Source organism: Thunnus maccoyii, chromosome 21, assembly GCF_910596095.1.
Source record: "Thunnus maccoyii chromosome 21, fThuMac1.1, whole genome shotgun sequence".
NCBI lineage: Eukaryota > Metazoa > Chordata > Actinopteri > Scombriformes > Scombridae > Thunnus > Thunnus maccoyii.
Genome location: NC_056553.1, coordinates 22,220,879 through 22,246,166, shown reverse-complemented (window position 1 = coordinate 22,246,166; position 25,288 = coordinate 22,220,879). Strand labels below are relative to the sequence as shown.

The 25,288-nt window shown below is 40.9% G+C and overlaps 1 protein-coding gene across 6 annotated transcripts in view; it reads right to left on the bottom strand.

Moving 5' to 3' along the window:
* Positions 1-375: 375 nt before the first annotated feature.
* svila (supervillin a) overlaps positions 376-25,288 on the bottom strand; it is a 51,272-nt gene continuing 26,359 nt past the window's right edge. For 3 of the 6 annotated variants that reach the window (XM_042398826.1, XM_042398827.1, XM_042398830.1), the window contains 27 exons: positions 24,359-24,542; positions 21,866-21,998; positions 19,121-19,174; positions 17,407-17,487; positions 16,868-16,924; positions 15,844-16,003; positions 14,640-14,723; positions 13,445-13,531; positions 12,573-12,750; positions 12,291-12,463; positions 11,255-11,410; positions 9,271-9,407; positions 8,616-8,763; positions 8,381-8,526; positions 8,100-8,275; positions 7,373-7,526; positions 6,996-7,275; positions 5,973-6,127; positions 5,768-5,873; positions 5,316-5,523; positions 5,052-5,185; positions 4,585-4,740; positions 3,676-3,819; positions 3,287-3,408; positions 2,855-3,010; positions 1,781-1,801; positions 376-1,372 (listed from right to left, as the gene is read on the bottom strand). In XM_042398826.1, the coding sequence (XP_042254760.1) occupies positions 1,286-1,372; positions 1,781-1,801; positions 2,855-3,010; positions 3,287-3,408; positions 3,676-3,819; positions 4,585-4,740; positions 5,052-5,185; positions 5,316-5,523; positions 5,768-5,873; positions 5,973-6,127; positions 6,996-7,275; positions 7,373-7,526; positions 8,100-8,275; positions 8,381-8,526; positions 8,616-8,763; positions 9,271-9,407; positions 11,255-11,410; positions 12,291-12,463; positions 12,573-12,750; positions 13,445-13,531; positions 14,640-14,723; positions 15,844-16,003; positions 16,868-16,924; positions 17,407-17,487; positions 19,121-19,174; positions 21,866-21,998; positions 24,359-24,542 (3,677 nt within the window). In that variant the 3' untranslated portion in view covers positions 376-1,285. The remainder of the gene's footprint in view (positions 1,373-1,780; positions 1,802-2,854; positions 3,011-3,286; positions 3,409-3,675; positions 3,820-4,584; positions 4,741-5,051; positions 5,186-5,315; positions 5,524-5,767; positions 5,874-5,972; positions 6,128-6,995; positions 7,276-7,372; positions 7,527-8,099; positions 8,276-8,380; positions 8,527-8,615; positions 8,764-9,270; positions 9,408-11,254; positions 11,411-12,290; positions 12,464-12,572; positions 12,751-13,444; positions 13,532-14,639; positions 14,724-15,843; positions 16,004-16,867; positions 16,925-17,406; positions 17,488-19,120; positions 19,175-21,865; positions 21,999-24,358; positions 24,543-25,288) is intronic. The other 3 variants (XM_042398831.1, XM_042398832.1, XM_042398829.1) reach the window with 2 other exon arrangements.

Below are 25,288 nucleotides of genomic sequence, written 5' to 3'. Positions count from 1 at the left end.
AGTCAATTCTCAATGGTGAACCACAGAAAAAGATAAGTCTACATCATGCATGCGGTATTTGACTATAGAATACCGGTGCAAATACAGTGTGTTCAGTGTTGTTGAGTAATATAGTTACGTTATGTAAACCTGACTCACTATGAATCTATCTCACCATCTGAGTTTCTGTATCAGTCCACAGAAATTAGTGCTATACTGCCCTCTACTGGTGCTCACTGCTACCAGACAGTAGTAGTAGTGAATCTAAAGACTATAAACCATAATAATGCATAGAAGAGTGATGCATGAAATGAATTTTGTACAGTGAGGAGATTGTCAGTACTGTGTAGAATAGCTAACTGTTTGACAGGTAAAGATGACGAAATGCAACAAGTATTCTGATATCCAACTTGCAGGGTTTATTCCTCTAATAGTTATTTATATCACAAAGAGTCTTCAAAATGCAGACTAGGGTCTGTATATAAACTGTACACAAGCAAGGCACTATACACTGTAGGATTTAAAAATCAAATACATTTCAGAATCACTGCCTATCTTTGCCTTTAATCAAGCCTACGTCCTTTCTTCTATCTGAAACAATGACACTAGCGGCATCCAAATGAAGCTGCATCATTTTGATTTGTAAGTGGCAAATGGTGAACTGTACAGCAAGAGAGGATTACCTTCATATCCAATATTTAACAACATATGACACAAGTTTCCTCAATATTAATTATACAATTTATTTAGCTCAGTGATTATTCAGGAAGCTTTTAAAAAAAAAAAACTCCTATATGGATTTGATATAAATATAAATTATTTTTAATGCACAAACCTACATACAGGTATAGCAGAGAGTCTGATGAGGAGTGTGTCAAACAGGCTAGCAGACCTGCTGCAACTCCAACAGATGGCTGCATGACAATGTAAGGGCACTGGCTGTCCTGGGTATGGTACATATGTACAATACATTAATAGTGTGACTTTAAAGAAGCGCTATTAACACATCCACTCAGAGTTGCATCCACTTACATTTGTCTCCAACTTGCAGAACCAAAACACCAACACCAAAAGCAGAGGAGACAGAAACTGAGACGAGAAGCTGGCACACCTCTCGTCTTCTGATCGTCTCCTCCGCGCCTTCGTAACTCCTCTCGTCCCATCCTCAACCCTCCAATACAGGGTCGACTCAGGAGAGGCAGCCCCTGAGCCATTGTTGTGACCCGTAAACAAAAGAGGAGACAGAACAACATCTTGGTGGCTTTTTTTTCCTGATGTCTTCAGGTCAGCTCTCTGTTTCAAACCTTTAGAAAAGTCCTTTAGCTTTCTTCAAGTTCACCTGCTTCCAGCTGGGCAAACCCCCGTACTCTTCTCTGGTCATGTCCAGGGCTTTCTGTGGGAACAGCCATGCACACAATCAGCATCAAGCATACGACACTGTAAGCAAACAAATCCTGCAGCCTGCATGGTGAGGAATAAGTAATCTCGAGAACACACTCATGCGTCAGTAGGATTAAAAACAAATCCATCATTCTTCAATTCACATCCCCACAAAATAATAGTCTGTTTCAAGTTTGACTCATATCTCCAGGTCTCAGTATGATGTCCACATCAGCTTGTAGATTGTGAGTGAACAGCATGCTGCACAAATCGGAGAAGTTAGATGTTTTATTACTGAGAAAATTTTTTAAAAAGTGATGAAGTAGAGTTGGACAAAAATGGATGATGGTAAAGTTGAGTAAGGATGCTGTACAACATGAGCAATAGTTCAGGTCATCCATGCTCATATCAGACGACTCACCTCTCCATATGCCCCTACACCCTGGAGGGTGGAATGAATCAAACAGATAAGTTTACAAAAAGACAAGAGGATGGAGATAGGATGACAGCACATAATGAAAAACGTCTGCACAAGATGAAGAAAAGAGGAAGAGAGGGATGAAAAAGAAGGAAATCTGAAGGCTGAATGATCAATACAAGTTAGAATGAACATACAAGATTTTCCAGAAAGCGACGGAGAAACACCATAAAGTCTGACACTGTTTCACTGGGTGACTGATGTCTCTTCATTACCATGAGCACACACACTGTAGTTTATTTTGACTTAATCCCACATACACTGTCCTGCTGCAGTAAACACTCACTAGAGCAGTAAATGAGTATTAATCCACTGCTGAAAAGAGTCCCATACAAACGCACTATTTACTCCTGTTTGAGCAACGCTTACTAAAAACTACAGTGCCCACCTGTTTCAGGAAATTATTTAACCTTTTTACAAAATGAAACTTTATTCGTGAGCCAATTTTAAAGATGTATGCCTTCAGTAGGAACAAATGAGTTTAGGGCTGGGTGTCTGACAGGATATGGATTATTTGCAATAAGAAAATACAGAATAACACCAGCCTTAACCTTTAAAGGTGCCAAACGTATCATTTTTTAAAATAATATATCACATGTAGAAATGTTTTCTAATATCCAATTACTGAGATGTTGGCACTAGATCAAAAAACTACTGAAAGTACATGGTGGATCTACATGTGGCAAAAAACACGACTCCAAATAAATGCTAATGTTGCTCCATGTCGGCTTCATGTGTAAACAGGAAACTGTTTGCTAACGCGTAAGCCAAAACAACTTTATAAGATGACAATAATGTCATTTGTGTTTACAACTTAATGGTCACCTCTAAGTGGACAAAAAAATTGATTTATGCTGCTTTAAAATGCAAATTCCCACATAATCTGTTGTGTCTTGCTGTGTCTGTTCAAAACGTCTCTTCGTTTTACTGTCTAAAAACATGTATGTATGATTATCTGTGTTAAAGAGAAACATGTAGCACCTTTAAAGTCACATTAGAGACACTTCAGGTTCTTACCTCAAAGTCCTCATCAGACAGGTAGACCTCCAGGCGAAGAGGGTCGACACCCTCGGGCAGCGGCCGGGCTACAAGATCTGCCAGAGGGTATGTGGTCTTACACAGCCTGGCCAACACATCCTCCACCAGGATAATCTGGTTACACACCTCTGCCTCCTGACAGCACACACACACACACAACACGGTTTCAATAGAAAAAGCATGCAGAGAGTTGGATAGTAGATAATAAATCTAATTAGGAAAACCAATAAGAGATAATGGCTTACACCTGGGCAGACCTGTACTTCATGAAAATAATAAGTCTGCTGTTTTGCACAATACTGTACTGTAAGTGCACGTGTATGAGTGTATACTGATGGCTTCAAGCAGACACTGCTTCATATCAGATTATGGAGCTGGGAGTAATCAGATAATAGAATTTCTACCACACACCCTCTCAGTGATCTCAGCGATGTCCTCTCTGTGCTCCCAGCTGGGGAACATGTTGGTGAAGGTGAGTGGCTCCAGACCAGCGTGGATCAGATACGCTTTGGGAGGCTTTTTGTCATTCTTTTCTGTGGAAACAAAGCAAGAGCAGATCAGTAAATCAGCAATGATTTTGTCTTTTTTTAATTAATTTTTTAAAAAATTCAAGTCTGGTCATTGCTGTAGTTGTTTTGCAGTACACTTCAACATGAATCATAGTGTGGTCTGAGAATGTTCCACATCTAACATGAACTGGTCATGGAAGGAATAACTACAATGTTTTATTCATCAGTGACAGAGAGCAGCAAAAATAGTGCGTGTGTGTATCAAGTCATATTAAGAATGAAGTGGAATACCTCTACAGTACTGCAGCACTGTCTCCATGGCACACTTCCTGTCTGAGTCCCAGCGGATTTGAGCGGAGCCGGTGCTTTCGCTGTCCTGAGGCCACCAGCCCTGCCACAAGTACACCTCATGGTGGTTGTCCACCAGGAACAGGGCTGAACAGAGGACAGAGAAAACAAGATAATGACGCCACAGGTACTGTACATGCAGTAGATTAACATATTTTTAAGGTTTATAGAGATCTCTTTTTTCTTTTTTTTTGCACTGTAAAGGTAAGAGACAAACATTATGTGTCTGTGCTCTTGCACTTCTTTCTGTTGGTCTCAGATTTAATTGGCCTCTCATTTGTTTTTTTAAGTGGCTACGCTATGGTAAGAATTTGGTTTTGGTTATGGTAGGAGATAATTATGTAGTGCTGAGGGTTTATGGAAAACAAATCCTCCCAAAAGCTTTAATTTCTTTAAGATTAAGATTAGTTTTAAGAAACTGGTTTAGTCAATAGGACATAAGTGTCTTGTTTCATTTTTTGCTTGCTGTGAAAAGCATGTTGGAGTATCTTACTCATGGTAACACTTTATTTTATGGGTCCATAGCTTTCCAATAATTTTCAAATAATTTTGCAGGGAGCTTCCTGAAACGAAATGTGTCATGTGGTATTAATCACAGGGACAACATGTTTTTCCTTGAAATAAATCCATTTAAACCAAGCAAATATATTCATTATTCTTCCTGGGTTCCTTATAAATTTTAAGTTATAAGTTAGACTAGCAATTAACTGCTTCTAATTAATCAGAAGTGCTGAACACAGTCTCCATTTTCCTTATAATTAGTACCAAATTTTATAGTTCTTTCCAGGAAATGTTTGGAAATTACAGACCCATAAAGTAAAGCGTTACCACACTCACATCTGCACTATGTACCTGGTTGGGAAGCTGCATACAGGTCCTCCTGCAGGAAAGGCATACTGTTGACCTGCCTGGGATCTCTGGCCGGATAGAGAAACTCCACAGCTGCAAACTCTCCAGAGCTGCTGCTCAGCTGGTACAGACGAGGTGTGAAGTTAAACCTGCCTGGGTCTGAGGGTCAAACACATAACCAAGGACACTAGTTAATTACATCATCCACAGCCTTTACAGAACAGATACACAGCTGAGGTGTCTGTGACTGAAGTTAGACGTAAGAATATTTTGAAGTTAGATTTATGCTTCTCATACAGTGCTACTATTTGTACTCAGTACCATAAAACATCATTTGATCATTTGTTGAACCCAAATAACAGATGTCAAACAGAAATTTGTAACTACTGAAAAATAACAAAGTTTCTGATGTAAAACAGGTCTTTGGTAAAGTTAACTGAGTCGAGTTTGATGCTCTTTGCTTCACCCACCTTGCAGCATGCAGTCATACGCTTTTCTGTCCCTCCTCCCAAGGGCTTCCCAGAATCCCGTGGGCTCTGCTCCCTCATCACATTCCCGGATGGTCACCTTGCTGCTGCTGTGGAGACCTGCTTCCAGAGGACAACTGCACAAAGACAAAGGTGTCACACTGATTGATAATGATGGTGATATGAAAACAAAACAAAACAAAAAAAAAGAAAACCCTCTTGTACTCATTGTACTCACTAAATACTTTTTTGGGATAAAACACTCACTGTTCTTTGATCTTGTTGGCGGCGGTATGCGCAACCTCCCGTGTGTGAGTCTGAGACTTGCAGCCGTGCCAAAGGTAGATGAGGGCCTGGCTGACACTCAGCAGCACCATCGAGACCCTGGAGCGCAGGCTGCTGCAGTGACAGGCCACCTCCAGCAGGTGGCCCTCCACATCCACCTCCCCCCTCACACAATACAGACGCCAGTCATCTGGAAAGAAGAGGAGATGAGATTTTTGGGCATTTAGCTGATGCTCAAATCCACAAATGTAGAGGAAGAAAACTGCCTAACTTAAGACCTGCAGCCTAAGATGTGTTTATCCCTTCAGATGGTTTCTATTCTTCACATCCAATTCCATCATTCTTCATCTAAGCTACACTAAAGAGCCGCAGAGAACACACACAGCCTTTATTTGTCATATTGAGGACATGATAAAGCAGTACTCTGGACTTACTCGGTGAGTTTTCCTCCTCCTCTTCTCTCTTCCCTGAGTGAACGACCATCCCTCCTTTGAAGCACTGCAGGAAACATGGAGGCTCCTTGCCTTGCTGAACTTGAACCTGGAGGATGATGAAAGAAGCAGGAGGAGATGTGAAGCTTACGGAATTATGTACAGACAAATATGGACACATGAAGAGACGCATTGTGCTTTCATGTACCTGTGCTCCCCGCTCCTCATCCAGCTCCACTGTCATTAATGCCGATGTTCCTTTCTCGCTGACAGTAGCGTTGCGGCCCTGCCAGAAGAAGTAGCAGCACTTCTCCTTCCCAGGCCCCGCCGTCTTCAGCTGCTCCGGGTTCTGTCTCCTCCCAACTGATAGAGAGAGATTGGAAGAAAGATAATAAAGTAAGAGACTGTAACTCTTGAAAACTTGTTCTGCAGATTTGCATACTCTAGTTATTTTATTGTGTCTATAGTGGCAAAGCACTGGTGTCAAGAAAATTAAAACAGTCAATAGTCAATCTAAGTCAATCAACTGCTAAAGCTTGATGAATACAGAGATGTTTTGTAATTAACCACTCAAACTCTCAACATTTTCCTCAAATGTCCTCTCAAAAGGATAGGACCTGCTGTCACTGACAACAAATCCAATAAAAAGATCAAAACCAACATGTTCCTACTGAAGTCATACATTTTTAAAAATGCGTAACAAATATAAAGTTTCATTTTTTAAAAAGGCTAAATGTTATCCTAAAACAGGTGGGCACTGTAGTTTTTAGCAAACATTTCTCAGACGGGAGTAAATGGTATATTTGTTGGGGACTATTTTCAGCTGCGGATTAATACACATTTTGTGTTCCAGTGTTTTAATAGTTTTGGAGCTCCACGGCACAGGGGAATAAGATTTATCAGGCTTTGTTTATACAGACAATACTTTTTAGTAGATCAATTCATTGATGGTTTGGTCATTTCATGGCATTTGTTGACATTAAGAAACATTCCTTAAATTTGAAAAAAATATAATAATATTATATACTGTACATTATATTTTGTATCTGCCCTGTAAAGTTCACAAAAGGTGTCATTAAAGACTGAAATAAGCATAAGCAAATAGCATAAGAGGAGACTAAAAACAACATGTAGCAATGGGATCCTCAAATGTTGTGTTGACAAGAATGTGTATAAGTGACAATGCATACATGAAAATATCCCATGTACAACACAGGAACTCAGTACTGACCTGCAGTGCTGACCATGTACTTCCACTTCACCACGTAGGTGTCGCCCTCGTGGAACTGGCCGATGCTCTGGCGCGGCAGGCGGCTGTAGTCAAACTCCAGGATGTGCCACACCTCCACCGCCAGCGTGCTGACCTCATAGCTCCGCCACTCCTCCCCCTCCACCAGGCCATAGCCTCGCCCCACATTGAACCCGTCCAGTATGGTGCAGACTGGAGCTTGATGGAGGGGCAGCATCAGGGAGGCGTCGTACGCACGGGGCTGATCGGAGGTGGACTGCTCCTGGGATGAGGATTCAAGTGAAGGGCAGAAGTAAGCGACAGCTTTGTGCAAAATACTATAATACCATATTTTATGGTACTGAAGTACTTTTTGATACCTTCTGATCAGTGATGTGGTCGTTGATGTTTTTTGTGGGGCTGGGTGTTTTCCTGGAGTCGCTCCAGTCCAGGAACTTTTCTTTGAACAGGGTGGTTTCATTGTGTTGAGTCAGTCTGCCGAACACTGCCCAGTCAGGACGACCCTGGCCTTTCCTACAGGTGAAGATAATACAATAAGTCAACAACACAATAACAGTAACTCAATCCATGACAATGCTCTTGCTGCACTGCTCTAGTTTCAGTGATTATCTGTTGTATTTTCTTGCAAAGGACAAATATCAAAAGAGATCAAAGGTGACTGAAACACTAAATCTAATGACTAATGACATTCTTTTGAGTGGCTTAGCAGTATCTTTACCAGCTTATTCAATTGTAGGGTGAACTATTGCATGCATAACTGCATTTAAGCTAATCAATCAAAATGTGCCAGTGCTGTACAAATACACTGAATACATTACAGATAAATCTTGCGCTAATTTGTATAGATGTTTGATATTGAGACTTGTGCAAAGGATGGATCTTTTGTACAGCATATTTTGCCTTGGCATAAGGGGAAAAGCACAGACGTAAGGAGATTTGTAATAGCAGCATCCCATTTAGTTTTGCCAGTGCCAGGGTGTATGCTGTTTGTGGATGTTGGTTCACCATCATCATTTCCTGGGCCATTTAAATGTAACTGAGATATTGTTAATGTTATTAGTTTAATCTGCGAATGTGCTTCCATACTTAGGAATGAGTGGGTTGCACTCTCCCGGGTCGAGCGGGTTGATGTCACAGTTTGTGTAGTCGAAGGTGCCGTTCCACAGGTGCTTCGCAAGCTGGAAGGCCACCTTCCTCTGTGCCAGCGTCACTTCCTTCCCGTGCCATATGTACATCTCACTGCCAAAGTCAAAAACCAAAACCTGCACAGAAAAAATTGAAAGTTTTCAACCTACAATGATGAACCTCAAATGTCCATTTTGAAATAGACTTTTGTTTAGTGAGAAGTGAGAAGGAGGAATTCTGACCTCCTTTGGGTTGAGCAGGGAGCAGCGGGGCATCTTGGCCCAAAAATCATCATCTGGGACCAGTTTGTCATCCATCAGACGGTAAATGCAGTTCGTCTCCACGATGGCACCTTCATACAGCTCATCTTCATCTGGTGTTCCTGCCGCTACAGTGAGAATGACACAGAGGCAACTACTGTTATACTGGAATTTAGATAGGTATCAGATTGTTTAGATATCAGATATTAACCCTTACACTGATAACTCGTCTGGCCTCCCAGGATCTTCCAGAACTCTTTGGCGGTGTGGTTGTGCGTGTTGTTGCCCTCCTCGATAATCTGGACGTAGTTAGAACGGCAACCCAAATCTCTCTTGCTCTGGATGAAATTGGCTAACTCTGAAGCCTGAAAGAACAACATAATACTGATGAATTCTGTTCATCTTATTCCAAAAACACATCAGATTCTTGAAACCTAAATATAATTTTGGGGGAAATAAATTTCTCAGTATCTCTAAAGTAAGAGAATGTCTGCATAAGCTTTCTGTCAACCAAGGGACAAAACTTTATAATGAGCTGAACAAACAAGCCCTCAATAAGTAATGTGGGTCATGACTCAGAGCTTTTCTTTTTGTCAGATTGAGGTCAGCGCTCTGTTCGGCCAATTAAAGGTCATCAGACCAGTCTGGGCTTTGAACAATAGCTTTGTTTTGTGTCAGTTTCCTGCAGCAACCTCTAGCCACACACACACTCCTTTCCTCTGTATCCTCACACAATTCTTCCTGTGCTGTGCCACTGTTGCTTCCCCCCCAACGCTGTGTTTACATCCTGCACGTGAAGCCTGCCCCATGTAACAGCACCCTTACTCCAATCAGCTGTTGTTGAGAACCAGGGCTCCAGAGCCAAGACTCACCTTGTTCTTCTCGATGACGTTGGCAAACTCTCCAGTCCAGATGAAGCAGAAGTGAGGGGTGATGAGCAGGAAACAATCGCCACTGTTCAAGGAGGACGCTCTGGGCTCCACCAGCCTGGTCTGGACGTGCCGTCGGCCTGGTGTCGCACACACGCACACAAACACACAGACAGGTGACTTATCATTGACAGCTCTGATTATCACTATCAGCATGCCTGGATTATCATGCTAGGGGTGTCGGTGGTGACGATGTGCCAGCCATCACCATTTAACCCTGGACATATATGTACATGCATCAGCCCTGTCACGTACCAACATCTTTGTATTAAAAATGTCTTGATTTCCAACTTATGAATGGAGCCGGGACAGCTTAGCAGCAGTTTATCATAAATTTGTCTAAAAACAAACTCAAAGGGCCTTGTTGGCTCAGGATCTCATTGGCTCTTCAGGTGATCCAAGAAGAAACCAGTAGAAGCTATTCTAAAAGCAACACTGTCAGGTTGGAACAGTTAACCTCCTAACAGAGCAGTACCCCTGCTTTAGTGGATTTGGTCTGGATTACACACAGTGGGGTATGGAGGAGAGGATCAGCCCAGGATAGCGTGAGGTGACCTGGGGAGAATGATTTAAAACCACAGCTGTCACCAACAGACGTGTGGAGGAGCTGCAAAGACACCAAAATAGACCGTCTCTCGTCTCCCATTTTAGATATCCTCTGGAAAGGACAACACTGAAGCAGCATCCTCCAAAGCTTTGTGTAAAACGATAGCTATTTGTTTTTACAACCTGTTGCACAACTGAATGTTACTGCTGCCGAAGACACCTGGCAGATTGTATGTCTTCAAAAAACAAACATGATAGTTTAAAAGATTAGAAAAAACTGAGGTTTTGTACTTTTCTGCTTGGCTTGGTATCCTCAAGTGTTTGTATTGGAGGAAGGTGCCTTCAGCTTTACTTTCTAAGAACAACACTTTCAGTATCAAGGTATAATATGATAGCCTCAGAATGAACTCTCTGAGAAAAAAGGCTCATCAGCTCCCCACCAGACAGCACGTGTACCACTGTATGTGTTCTGTAAGGTGCCTGTCTGACATCTGGCCGAAGTCTAAACCAGTGGTTCCCAACTGGTGGGTCACAAACATTTGTTTCAATAATGACATTTTGAAAAGCAAGAACCTTAAATTACCTGCTGCAGATTAAGTAGTGAGTGCTACCTCATCCCAAAACATGGCTGCAGTCTAACACAGGATGAATTACATGTGGTTTTATTTACATTACAACCATTTTTAAAAATAATTCAATATCTTTTATGCAGTGAAGTACAGGACGGCTTGAAACCTTCTTAGACGATGACTTCTCTTTTCCAGAGAAGCAGCTGTTCTTTTTATTAGACCAACTGACTTGTTATGTTGTAAAAACTGTGTTAAAATCTGAATAAGCCTTAATTTATTAACTACTGCATATATACCTTTAATGTTTTTTGACTGATTTTAAAGTCTCTGGTCTTAATTAGTAGATATATAGATATACTGTCTACTGGAGATAGAGTATTTTATTAATACCAAAGGGAAATCTCAGTGTTACAGCAGCTATTTCATACAAATCATAATAAACAAATGGAGGTAGTTGAGAAACAATTACAATTAAAAGGCCAAATTTAAAACCATAACTAAAATAGACTAGATAATATATAATGGTATAAAATAAGAAACAATAAAAAGGAAAAAAAACATCCTAATGTATTATTATAGGAGTTTCACACTCAGATAACTTGCTTCATCAGGATTTAAATATTGCCAAATCCTGATAGGCAGTATGTGGAGTTACTGTGCGTGACATCATCTTTTTCCCCACTGAGCTGAACCCACTTCAAACCAGTGAGACGAGCACAGACAGAATACACAAATCTCTCATAAGACAACAACCACAACTGTTCAACCAACTGTTTGTGTATGGTCAGAGAGGCCCTATTGACTCAACTGACCTTTGATCTGCAAGAGCATGAGTTTCTTGTAAGGCACAGCGCTGTTGTTGGACATGTGCTCGGAGATGTTGACGCTGCGCAGGTTGACATTACTGAAGTTCTCCTTACTGGCGAGACCAGCCAGGGCCACCTCAGAGAAACCAGAGTTCTTATTCACTGCAGTGAACAGAACAGAGCACAGAGAGAAGGGACATGAGACAGAAAGAACAGGACATACAGTACTGTAATTCATTACATTTAACCCCTATATGCAGATAAGTAAGGAGACAACAGCCAGACACATTGTGTAAATGACCTTCCAGTTCCGACACTAAAGGTCTCTATATAACTGCAACTAATATAGAACACTCCAGAGATAGTTTAAGTGGTTTCATGCTGTCAGACACCACGAGGGAGGAAGTTAGAGGAGTAACTTCGTTGGTTCTCTGATGTCACTCTCAAAACAAGCTGCAGACTACGTGCAGCTTAAAAACAATGCATAGATTTTGAAGACTGCTCTTTACAAAGGCAGGAAACTGTCTGCAGTCCCAGATGTAGGTCAGGTAAAGTAGCTTGTGTAAGTTAATTCACAGCTGTGTGATATCATTGACAGTTACTTGTGTATCTGTGATTAAGACATATGTTCTTCCTCCCTATTTCACAGTGGAAGTGGAAACCATTAGTTCCAAACACTGCATGTCAGTATGAAGGGTCAATACATCTTTATGCCAGTATCATAAAGACAGAAATTTATTGCACTCAGTGATTACAATGATTCTCATTCTGCTGTCACAAGAAGCTCAAGCTGTTCATCACTGTATTTCTGCAGGGTCACATCCACAGAAGCGTGTACAGCAGTTCAGTGAAAATGTGCAAACTGCTCCATGTGATTGGCCAGATTGGGAGCAACAATTTGAACACTTTTACACAAATTGGACCTAATACACATGGCTTCAAAGCATACAGATTTCACATGATAGGTTTAATAATATAAAAAGTTGTAACCCTGAGTGTTTTCGTCTCATACACTCTCCAGCTCCTCATCATCCTCACTCACTCTTCTCTGCCTTCATCCTCTTGCTCTCCAGCAGGCCAATGTTGAGCCTCTGCTCTGTGTATTCGTGTCTGATGTCCTCTCTGGCAGCCAACATCTTCAGAGGGTTCCTGGATGCCTGGACATTACGCGCCGGGCGCACCGCTCGCTTGTGCTGCACCATCTCCGATGTCAGCCTGAGGGGAGGCCAGAGGTGATGGGTTATAGTTCACACAATCATGACTCAGTCAGGGTTGTTGCTTTTAAAAAAAAAAAAAAAAAAAAACTCTGGCAGGGAGAGCTTACTTTGCCACCTGGGGACCAAAGATGGCATCAAAGTTGTCATCTATCTCCACTTTGTTGGTGATGGTGGGCAGCTCCTCCACGTGGCGGTAGAACTTGGAAAAGGTTTCATCTTCGAGGCTCATCACTTCCTTTACCTTCTTCTCTGTCACTGTGATGGTAGCTTCTGGCAGTCCAGGCACTGTGGAGGGACAAGACACGGTGGTGTCAGGATCAGATATAATCAAGAATACATCCTAGTTACTTCTATGAACTATTTTCCAAAGCCTGTGCAAGCATCACTGGGCTCATGTATTGAAGTCAAAGTACTAAGAACTGCTTATTTATTGCAGCATTAGTGTTCATTTGGAGTCATACTTTAGTTAAAGATTCTCTCTCATTTTTGCTCTGGTTGGGTCTCCACCAACTCCTGAAGGAAACATCTGAATTTTTAGCTTCCAAATGTTCCAATAGGTTCACCTTTTGCAGACTTTGCCGTGCTGGGCACAAAGCGTACATTGTGTTTATTAGTGTTTTATCACCACAACAGCTGCCAGCTTTGTCTGGAAACAAGGTTAATGAGAGTGATGAGAGTGAACCCAAAACAGTTAGCTGTAAGTCGTAAAATGAAAACAGTGAGCTGAGAGACGCTCAGACACTGTCATTATAGCCAATGCTATTTCCCATTACACTTATGAATGTTAATGTAAAATTACTGACTAGTGCAGCTTTAAGGATCAGAACAGAAGCAAACACATCAGTTAAGAAAGAGATGGAAGCATTTTCCTCATCATGTAATCATGTGTGTGAAAGGCCCGTTTCCGCACCCAGTGAGCAACTATAGTGCCAAGCTGAAGTATGGTGAACTTGTAGACAGCGTGCCGAACAAGACTGACCTTTACTGTTGAGCTTGCCCAGGAATGACTCCAGTTTATCCAGCTTCAAGTCTGACTCCAGGTTCAGATCTGGTACGGCCTTGATCTCTGCACAATCGCACACCCACACACCCACACACAGCTGTTAGAGGCATAAATTTATACTGTGTTTGATTTTAGCACAGATCCCATCTCTGGACAGGCAGAGCAGCTTGAGGTTCTGTCACACACGTCACCACTGATGCTGTTGTTGACTTTGAACGGTCACAATGAAGCTAACCTGAATATATTTATTCATGACCACAGCTGTCAGTCACAAGCATTCAACAGTTAACAGCCACTAAATATTAATTCTTCTGCACTTCAGACTCATGCATTTGCATCCAAGTAAACACTATCCCATGATTAATATTCTATTAGGCTTTGACCTAATAGAAGAATCACAGCAACATCAGCCACATTAGTGTTGATGATGTTTGTGGTTTTGATGATGATGGACATTGCAGAGTGCAACACCAAAAAAAAAAAAAAGGGAATACACCTTCGATATCAGACATCTCGTCCATGTCTTTTGAAAGAGAAGCAAAGACAATCAATTACACAGTGTCCAAACGGACAAACCTTCAGCTCAGTGACTCAGAATCAGATATTATATTACACAAGAATCCAACTACATTCCTGCCAAAATTTCAGTTATTTAACCATATGTGCAGTTGGTTTTGGAGAATGTTTGTGACAGTTAAAGATGTAAGAAAGTCATGTCATTAAGCAGGGGTGTACTGAGAAAGAAATTCAGCCCTGACTTATTCGCTGGGACCGGCCGTGAGCCCAGTCCAGGGACACGCACGCAGCATGCTCTCATGTGCACCCCGGGCACACAGAGAGGGCTGGTAAGGAGACAGACAGGGCCGGTGAATACTCTATGGATTTTTCTGACGGTCCACTGGCCCACCAATGCGGTGGCCCATCGGGATTTGTCCCGGTACGCCCTATGACCAGTACACCACTGTCATTAAGTCTAAATCAGATTGCTACTGCTGAGCCCTCTAGTCTTCATTACTCCTGCCAAATGAACTTAAGTGCTCCACATGATAGCAGTGTGACATAACAGGTAACAAGAGGATACAAGGGTGTAGTGAGTATAAGGGAGTATAAAAAGTAGATATAGAGAAGTATAAAGCAGAGTAAAGGAATGAGACAGCAGGACAGAACTGACCTTCTTGTGGTTTGGAGATGGCAGGGCTGCTGTTCTTGGGTTTGGACAGCACTGGAGACTGCAGGGCAGTGGGGGAGGCCAAACCTGATGCATGAAAACAGAAAGGCATTAACCACCCATAGCCCAAAAAGCATAACATGGATATTCTGATCTCTATCTGGTACAACATTTACAATATGTGAAATATCCAAATATGTCATTACTGATTCTCCAGTTTCATTTCACTGGTTCAGACAAGTGTTGCAGAACATTTACACCACTGAACAGGTCAATTACTGTCGTTAGGCTTACTAGGCCTGTACAGACAGATGAAGTAGTCATGGAGCATTAGTGGGAAGTGCCAATCCAGAGAGCAAGTGTGATAAAATGTTTCAGTAACACTATGTTAAAGGTCCTTTCATTTTATTTATTATTATTTTCCACTCATTTCTTATAATTTGTACCAAATTGCACCACCCTAAAGATTAATCGTTAAATACCTGCAAATTACTCAGGAAATTTCCAGGAAATTAATACAAAATTAAAGGACCTGTAAAATAAAGCGGTACCAGTGTTTCTTCTCTGATGCATTGATGTGTGTCGATGATGGTAAAAAGGCCAGTGGCGTGTCTTGATGTCACCTTGTGCGTTTCAACAGGTGTCATATGCTCTATAAATGAGACACTATCTCACCGATAGCACATCCACAATAGTAAAGGTCTCCTTATGTTCAATTTTGTAGTTAAGATGTAGTAAAGACTCAGTGGAACTAGTGTCATCATTAGCCTCAAAGGCTGCCAAAGCTACAGAGGCACTGTAAGACATCTGTGAAGCTAGTTTAAGGATGCTAATCCTTCCCATGCCACTCTCCATTAGCTATAATCTGGCCCAACCCACCGACTTCACCAAAACACAAAGGAAACCCTCCATCAGCCGCCCCCTCTGGACCAGCTAATAGGGGAAAAACAGCAACCATTAAATCATTTTCTGCCTGAGCAGAGACCTCTGAGCTGCTACTCTGGCCCGATGTGTCTGGGCTTGATGGAGGGAAAAGCAGAGTCATTTTCCCCAAACTGCTCACTGAGAAAGAGGCTTTGGAGGATTTGGGGTACAGAGCTGAGACTGAACTGAAGGCTAAACTCTTATGAGAGATGGAGAAAGAGGACTGTAGAGAATGTGTATATGTTTGTGTTTGTGTGTGTGTGTGTGCGGGCTGTCCTCTGACCTTTCTTCACCATGCGTGCAGCCACAGTGAACTGGGTGGAGTCGTTGGCGGCTCCATGGCCTTTACTTTTCCAGGCCTCCTCTTGGGCTACTATCTGCTGTTTCCTCTCCTGGATGGACATGTGAGCATCGATCTGCTGACACTCCATCTCAGCAATTCTCTGGAAAAACAGAAGAGAAGACAGGGAAGTTATGTCAGTCACTCTGAATTCTTCATTTGGACTGAATGTTAAAGGAACAACCCACTCTAAGGGAACTTGTACACTGTAATATATCATCAGTTTGTGATGTTAGATGCATTCCAGGAATTAATTTGTGAGTAGGCAATGTGATTTAATTTAGAATTTTCCTGAACTGACATGGGCAGGAAGCACAAAAATACATAAAACAAACTTGTCTCTCTGGTTTTTGTGTGATTCATTTTTCTCTACAAGACTCTTGAATCTTGAGCTTGCATCATATATGACGTTAGCTCTATCATGGAAATATTTGACCAATTAACCACAGGGAAAAGAAAAATGCACCACCAACATTCACAAAATAGAATCAGGATTGCATGTTACATTGATAACAGTTCTTTTTGAACCGTGTTAAAGTGTTTAAAGTGGACTTTTCCTTTAACAGTGGGATACATTCACAAACAGACAAAGTAGCCAAGCAAAACAAGGACATCAATGGGGGGTAACTAATACACATGAAGCACATTAATCCCTGCCTCACATTGAAAACACACCCATTACTAACATCCAAAGCGAAACTGATTGACTGTGGGTGCACATGACTTCAGAGATGTGTCACCCATGAGGTTAAAATAAAAGAAATATTAGTTAAAGTGAAACCAAAGAAAAAGAACAATAGCAGACGATGACAAATGTTTAGTCACCAACTATATTGTGACTCATTTGGTGCAAATTCTGAGGAGCAAAATACAGCTGTAAAGTGTGCAAAGGCAGCCACTGGGTGAGGGGGTTGGAGGGTGGGGGGGGGGTTTGCATGAGCACTGTACACAGTATTGACAGGGTCACCTTCCGTCTCCAGGGGTGTCTCTCATCCACCTGCATGGGTCTGGGAGATCTGGTGGCCTTCACAACCAGAGGGAGGGAATGAGGAAAGTAAGACAGGTTGAAGGTGAAGAGATGAGGATTGAATGATGAGACAGTAGAAAACTCTCCACGAGCTAGAAGCTGCAGCGGCTGCTATGCTGGCAGTGACAAATTGACTAAGTGACAAAGCTTTGGGAAAGGGGTGAATATTTTGTGGCATGAAATAGGAGCAGAATGGCTGTTGCTGTAACTGTTTTGGCAGCTAAGAAAGCAGAAAGGCTTGAAGTGAAGGGCTCTTTAACATGAGAGGGTGCAGGATGGGGGATGGGGGTTTGTCAGTGCACTGTACACAGTATTGACAGTGCCGATTTCCCGCCAGCCATGGCTACAGAGTCTCCATAAACTAGTAATTTAAAATCAATGAATGACTGTGCATGTTCAAAAATAGGGGTTTGTGATTTGTGTGTAGGCGGGCAAAGGGCAAGCAGTGCAGGCAGCAAAGACCTGATGCAACTTCCTACCTGGCTGGCTGACTCATCAGGGGAAGGAGTATGGAAAGGAGGTTCAGGAGGAGGGGAGAAAGTAGAGGAAAAGACTGGCTCCTATAGAGGCACGGCCATGAGCAGAAGAGAGACAGAGGACATAATCAAGTGTACAGTAGCTGTAGGGCCACGGCAAGGATTTTAGAAATACTGAGGAATAGTTCAGCACTTTTAAAGGGTCACTTCACCAATTTTACACATGAAGATCGACAAGCCTCCATTATAAACTGGGGGTGTGGGGCCAGGAGGTTTTAATGAAAGACACTATAGAGTTGCATTATGGGAAGTGTAGGATTCAGTGGTTTTGAAGTTTTATTCATGCTAGGAACTAAATGTCAAAACATCTCCTGCTGCTTTGATTTTGACCTTTCCTCACAATAATAAATCACCACAGAACCCCTTCAAAACAATCACATTTTATTAATTCTTTTAACTGTTCATTTATATTTTATCTAAACTATCACCCTACATTCTGGTTAAACTGGTGCAAATGTGGTTTTTAAAGCCTTGTCTATCCCGCCAGAATACAAATCCCTTTTACTTTAAACCAGTATGATTTTTTTTCCTGCCATCTTGAGGCAGCGAAACAAGTTGTGAACAGAACATTGACATATTGTAACATATTTGCCATTAACTTGTTATGGTGAATGTGTTAGCAAACAACTGCCCATTTACACATCCAGCAGATGCAGAACAACATTAGCATTCATTTGGAGTCATGCTTCTGTCCACCTGACAAATGCAAAGTCCAATATTCATGCTCCTATAGCTGTTTTGGTCTCCTAAGAAAAATATCTGGCTCTTTAGCTGCTCTAAGTGTTCCACTATGTTCACCAGCTAGTTACTTACTTTGTCTGTCTGTCGTCTGGTGCTGTCCAGGTAATGTACAGTGGGTTTATGAGAGAGGAACTCCAGAGTCAGGTGATAATTCTCTGGGTTTGTCACTATGAGCAGCCCGCTTTACATTACACATAGTCATTTGATCCATTTTTCATATAAAATATCACTTAGTGCCACTTTAATTTATTTAGTTGTTCCTCAAAAAAGGTGAAATTTTATATCACCCTAAATTTCCAGAAATATTACAGAGGATATGACCCAAGTGTCCTCAATAGTAGCTGTGGCCCTGAGCAGCTGGAATGGAGAGGAAACGGGAAGCAGAGTAGAGATGTGTGCCAAATGTCATTAATCAACTACAATTTTAGACCTTGAGATTTCGGAAATGGGATAAGTAGTATAACCCTACTCTGACTTTCAATGACTTCTCACATTACCAATAAATCATTCTGGCAGAGTCTTGTTGATTAAAGACAAATTAAGTTTAAACTTCACAACCAAAAATGAAACTTTAAAAACATATACACATTAAAAAACCACATTCACAGATTGTGAGATCATAAATCTGAAACCCAACGAGCAGAGGTGGGATGGATTAGAGAAGCACACACCATCAGCACACCATCACCATGATCGTAAAATAGACAAACACAGTACCACCACCAATACCACCACATGACACACACACTAACAGTTTGCTGCAGGGTGGATTTATCAAGAGGGCGTGTTACTGTAGCAGCCAGGTAACACAGTTAAGGATGTAAAATTTAGATCACTAATCCAATTTAAAAGCACTTGATAAATACCACAGCTGAGCGTGTGTGTGTGTGATTCTGGCCTTGCACACTGGCCTTACCCATAGCTGGTCGGAAACAGCAAAGTCATCAATCATCATCAGTGCTTCATCGTCCTGCAGACAAGCAGCCGCAGGAGAGAAGGGACATGTTTTTTTGAAGGCTCAAGTGTTGCGACAATCATATCTTGAAGTTTTGATACACCATTTGGACTTCTCTAAACTTCCCTTCCTTTCAAGACTCCCTCAAGAGACGGTACTTTTCGGGTAAATATCAAGTCTACAGCATGGGTGGTGTAACACGAACGGCACTTTCATCAAAAAAACAGTGTCCTTGGGTGGAACAATGGGAGTCTTTATGTGTTCTGCTGCTGGCATTTGCTTGACTGTGCAGTTATGGCTCTGCCTGATCTTTAGTGTTGCACCTCTTTGATCAAAAACAGGAAATTGACTGAATTGTGTCGACGGACTGATGAATGGGAGGATGAAAACATGACGAGCAACATCAACTGTCCTTCCCCCTGACCTCCACTTAGCCAGCCTTTCAACTTGAGTAAAGGAACTTTTGTTTTTCCTGATTTGATATTTTGTGCAAAAAAAATACAGAAAGGGCAGTTGAAACACAGCAGATCTGACCATTCAAAATGGTATCAAAGAAATCAAAGCAAAGCTCTTCCTGACCTTAAATAACCTGAAAACCCAAAATGAGAATATGCATGGGCAAAGCTGTGGAGTGAGGCTGAACAAACTCTGATAAGCAGCTGGAAATAAAAACAGCTGGATAGTAGCTGTTGTGAATATGTCTAAACAGAGAGGTATGTGTAGCGTCCCACCCAACCCCTGTTAAAAACACACCCTGGATGCAAACATAGAGACACGTTCCACATGCAGAGGATGAAATGAGGTTTATTTTTTTTTTAAGGAAAGGGACATGCAAACAGAGACAAAGGCAAACAGAAGAATGAAAGATTACATGTAACATGCAGTTCAGTGGAAAGAAAGGTTGAAGCCAGACACCAGACAGTTAGTCATTACTGTCACTGACACTTGACAGTTGGTTGAACAGTTGTTGTCTCAAAGGTGCACATACAGTAATTAACTAAACTAAACTTTACATCTCAATGTATGTGTAATTTAGGCAGAATTAGGCTTTAAAGTTTGGCTTAATGTACTCAAATCTTGATTGTCTCAAAACAACCATAACAAATATACATCAGATACTAAGAGACAAATAAAGCTGCTATGTATGGAAGTTTATGGCTGCCAATATTTAAATGAAATCATTTAAACCCCCCTCAATTTAAAAATATGTTTTGCTTATTGTTACTTTACTTGGATGTTTTACCATGTAGAATGAAATATGTGCAGTTTGTTTTCACATTGATCTACGGAAGGAGAAAAGTTTCTCTGTGTTCACCTTAAGTTTAAGACGTGTACATACAAGATGATTTTGTCCGTTTGTCACGACTAGTTTGGTCCAGTATGCAACTTATACAAGTGTTATATGGAAACTTGATACCCCAGCGTACATACATCGATAATGGACTTTACAGTGAAATAGGAGATATCTTGTGTCTAGTAGTTAGTACTCTAGTACTTTCGAAATTTAAAATATTTGCATCTTCATAGATTGTGGCTATTTTTTTATGATGGAGAAGGACAAGAATGGATGTCTAACATGGTAATTCAGCTTTTTTTGTGTAAATTATAAAAATGTGTGTAAATAAAGCAATGTGTGTGCATTATGAACAAAATGTATAAATAATAAAATTTCAATTTTCATTCTCATGTGTCATGGATGCCACATTATGAATTGAACTGTTATTAGAAATTAGCTTAAAATTGTGAGGTAATTCAAATTCAAAGCAAAAGTCCAGTTTGCCATTTCATTTTCAAGTTTAGGTTGCATGTTGTCCTCCAGTTTTTAAATTAAGTCCATTTCACATTCATTTACATTATCATTGTCAGTAACAGAATTTTACATTAATTTTGGCAGTAATTATGCAAATGCAGAAACTGGATTTTAAGTTTTTAAATGTAATTTTCTCGCAGACAGGAATGGAAAACAACTTTTCAGTTTCATTAAATTGTGTCATTTAAATTTTGACAGCCAAAGACTTCCATACAAATGAAAACAGTGTGCACCATAAAAAATGTGCAACTGATCCAGATACTACAGTATTATTCTACAGCCATGACTAGAATAAATGCAGAAAAACTCTTGATAGAGTCCAAGCACAAAAACATGCAACAGATGATTATCAGGCAGAACAGAGAAAAGAGACAAAGAGCTCAAAAGATACAGACATTGACAATACACAACCTCTCTGTTTAGAGATATTCAAAGCTTATTATTTATTGGCTTCTGATTGTCTTCTGATATCCCTCTAGAGTTACATGTCAGCCACAGAAAAGATCAAGAACACCTCCAAAACTTGATACAGGAAATACTTGCTATCATAAAGCCACACCAGTCAGTGGCATGTCGCTCCCTCTGTATTAGTGTTGCATTCAAGTCTGATGGGCATAAAATGCTGGTGTGACTTGACAGTTCAAAGCAATTCCTTGGAGGTTCATGTGTTTAAACTTGTTTGAAGATGCAATGATTTGAGTCTAAAGTACAGTTTGGTTGCTCCTGATAAGCAGGGAGTAAATAACATATCTACCATCTTTTCAACATGATCTGAATGCAGCGTACTGCCATAACTATACATGACGTGAGAAAACATAACCGCCACAGGCAGACGACTGTGTGTCTTGTCTGTTGATGTGTTCAGTCAGCAGTGAGTGTGCAGGTCAGGTGGTTACCTTCTTCTTGAAGCTCTGCTCCACCTCCCAGAGCTGAGCGTGCTGTTCGCCCACAGCAGTCTTCACCACATCCTGCTTCTTATTGATCCTGTTCCTCCAGTCCTCCTCGCCGCTCTTCTTTAACAAGGCCACTCTGAGGAGGGAGAGAAAGCGAGGAGGGAAGAGGTTCAAACAAAATAAAAATAAATATAAACACAATTTAAATTAAATAGTGATTAAAAGTAAAATGTATTAATATTAAATTAACCAAATTATTATTATTGTTTTTATTACTGAGCTTAAGTGAGTTACATTTACAAAAGTGGCAATGTTCAGTGAGTTAATTATTTACATTGTCTGTTTGTATGTGTATAAAACAGAACTGAAACAATTAATTAACCTTATTTTTAGAAAAACATTTACTGGTTCCAGCTTCTCAATGATGAGTTTTTTCTCAGTCCCGCACTCCAGTAAGCCACAGCTTTACTTTTGAGAACAAGGAAGACGTACAATGCAAACCTCATTTTTGCCAAAACATAGTTTTTGTGGCTTTTATCTGACGATGACAATGTAATAACGTGAGCCATTTCCAAATTGAAAAAGAATCTGTTGTTGTTATCTGTTGTTAGTTACACCAACAATCAACTTCTAGAACTCCTATAAAAGATCTTTGGTGTCCATAAAACTCACCAAACTATTAAAATCTCATATACTTAACAGCACCTATAAATCTTAATGTTGTAATTAACAGATTGTTCTTGTTTGTTTGATCTGTACACAAACCAAAACGTAAAATCTTGGGCTACTCAGCAAAAAAGCAAATGAGCGTATTTTCCAAAATGGGCTCTTGTCATCACACTCAGATACTTTGGTGTAGAGCTGATATAACACTGCGTGAAATAAGACAGACTGTGCTCGGCACAAGGTTACTGCTAGGTTAGAAAGTGCCTCAGCCTTGCTTCCCTGAAGCTTTTAACACAACCTGTCACAACCCTGAACAACAACAAACAGTATTGTTTCCAAGCCTCCTTTCAGTCTCATCTAGTGTTTGCAGTGAAGACACTAAGCAGAGGCAGCCAGTGTGTCATTTAGCAGCCACACTTAGAAATAATGTTCAGTTCTGGATAATGGATAAACAGATTGGTGACAGCCAGAGTACAATTAGACGTAATCATCACTTGGAGATGTCAGTCGGTGTAAATGGAGCTGAGACTGTATTTGACAGGCTTTGGATTAAACAGGGAATTAAAGCAATAGAAAAAGGTGCTGTAATTTTTAGCTTGTGTAAATTTAGGCAGAACAGTGATGCAAGAGGAATATTTTGATTTATAGTCTTTTAAATGAGTAGTTGTGGAAAACTGTGATTACATATAAAGCACATTGAGGATTATGAAACCACATATTGAAGTATGGTGCAACAAGAACAGAGATTCAATTATCAGTCTCTCATGTCTCAGAGGGCAGCAGACAAGACCCATAGGGGAGGGGTCTGGGTGCTGGCAGTGCCCTCTGACCCTCTCACAACCACTCCTCTGTGACCCAGTGAGGGAAAGTCCTGTTCTGCCCCGAGGGCTCCATTACAATGCCAACAAACAGGATGAAAATGACACTGAATAGAAGTGGCCAATTGTATCTGCCATACAGATACTGCATCTAGTAAAATCATTTGAAAATGGGAGAGGCTCAAAGACGTCAGCATACACCCTTTAACACAAGTTTACATGTATTTCCATTATGTCATCAATCAATATAGAATGTCATCACTATCTGGTGTGTTTACCAGTCGAACCAGCAGGCTACAAAATGTGACATAACTTGATTTATGTAACCCTTTCATTGTTGGGAATCCAATACTGAGCTTCGGTTAAAAGTCAAACTTGAATTCCACTGAAATGATGAACAAGCACATTTAAAAAGTGCAGAAAACTGTGCTTTGCTTTGATGTTTATGTGTCATCCCTTGTGTTGGCACACAGGACCGCCTGCGAGATGTTATTATATTAAATTTATTATTTATTTAATTATTATATTAAATTAGTTTTTGAACTTCATGCATCAGAGTCCAATAGCAAATCAAGAGCCTCAGTATGAATGGAAATGTTCGTTCTATCCATCTCTGTGATTTAAGATCCCGAGTACACTGTGCTGCTGTTATGGCTGAAAATAACAAGCCCTAAAAACCCACTAACTCACTCTGTCTCCTCCTCATGATCTCATTTCCTTTTCCCCATTTAACCCACATTTCAAGCCAAGACAATGAAAGTGACTCTCCTTTTCATTCAGCTTTGATTTCGTTGGCTTTATTTACTGACCAGCTGATCCAAAAAGGAGTATATTTTAAGCCAAGCTGATGTAAACTGCATTCAGATCAAATGAGAAGTTGAGTGGTACTTGCACATAGTCATACGTGCAGTAAAACAACATCCTGAATACACAATATGTAAAGAAAATAACAATTCTACCCACTCCAATTAAGCTTCAAATCAATGACTGCTGACCACACTACCAGCCTCACCTCTCTTTGATGGACATGTGTCTGGCCGTCATCATGTCGCTTAGCTCGTCGTCCAACTCAGGCTGAAACAGGCTGGCTGTTTGTCCACCACCGTCTGCGTATGTGTCCGCTGCCGGAGGCTGACACACACTCCTGGGCGAACCAGATGGTGCTCTGGGTATCACCACAGTGGGCTCCGGCAGCTCTGCAACAGACAGACACACATAGGACGAGTATGAGTGAGCAAAATCAATAACCGGACAGCAACTGTATAAAAAGGTTCCCACAGTGGCTTAGATGTGAAATTACATTAGGAAGAGCTGAAATGAAGAAAAAAAAAGTGAGACAAATACATTATGCTATTATTCTGTAAAATGATTCCTCTATCCAGTCTAGGGTAAACCCCTCTAGAAAGCACAATATTCCAGAAATTCCATAACTAAGGGGCTTTGCATAAAAGTACAGTCATTGCTCTCAAAGTGCAAACTAAGCAGCACAAAACGGCGTGGGAGCAAACATCTTTCATGCTTACCAAGAGGCTCTCATCGGCCTGTGAGAAGCAGTTTTCACAGCTTTAAACCTCCCTTCCACAGTTGTAATCAAATAACCCACAGTGGAGCTCTTTGGCTGAAGCACAACTGCCTGTTCTTTGTCTGTTCATCTATTCTGCTCTATCATCACCCACTCCATAAACCAGCAATGACAGATTTGAATTTGTTGTTCATCCGACTGATTTCTGTGCTTTCCCAGACAGGTTGTACACTGATATAGACACAATCAAAGCGTTTGGTTCAGAGTAACTGCCGCTCAGACGAAAAGGAAGCCTGAAAACCACAAACTGAATGTAACATTTTCACAGACAGGAAATGTGGTTGAATGAGAAATTTTTGACTGTCGACTGAAATTAACTGTGGTGTTTATTACAGTCGCCTCTTTAAACATATCTCATCA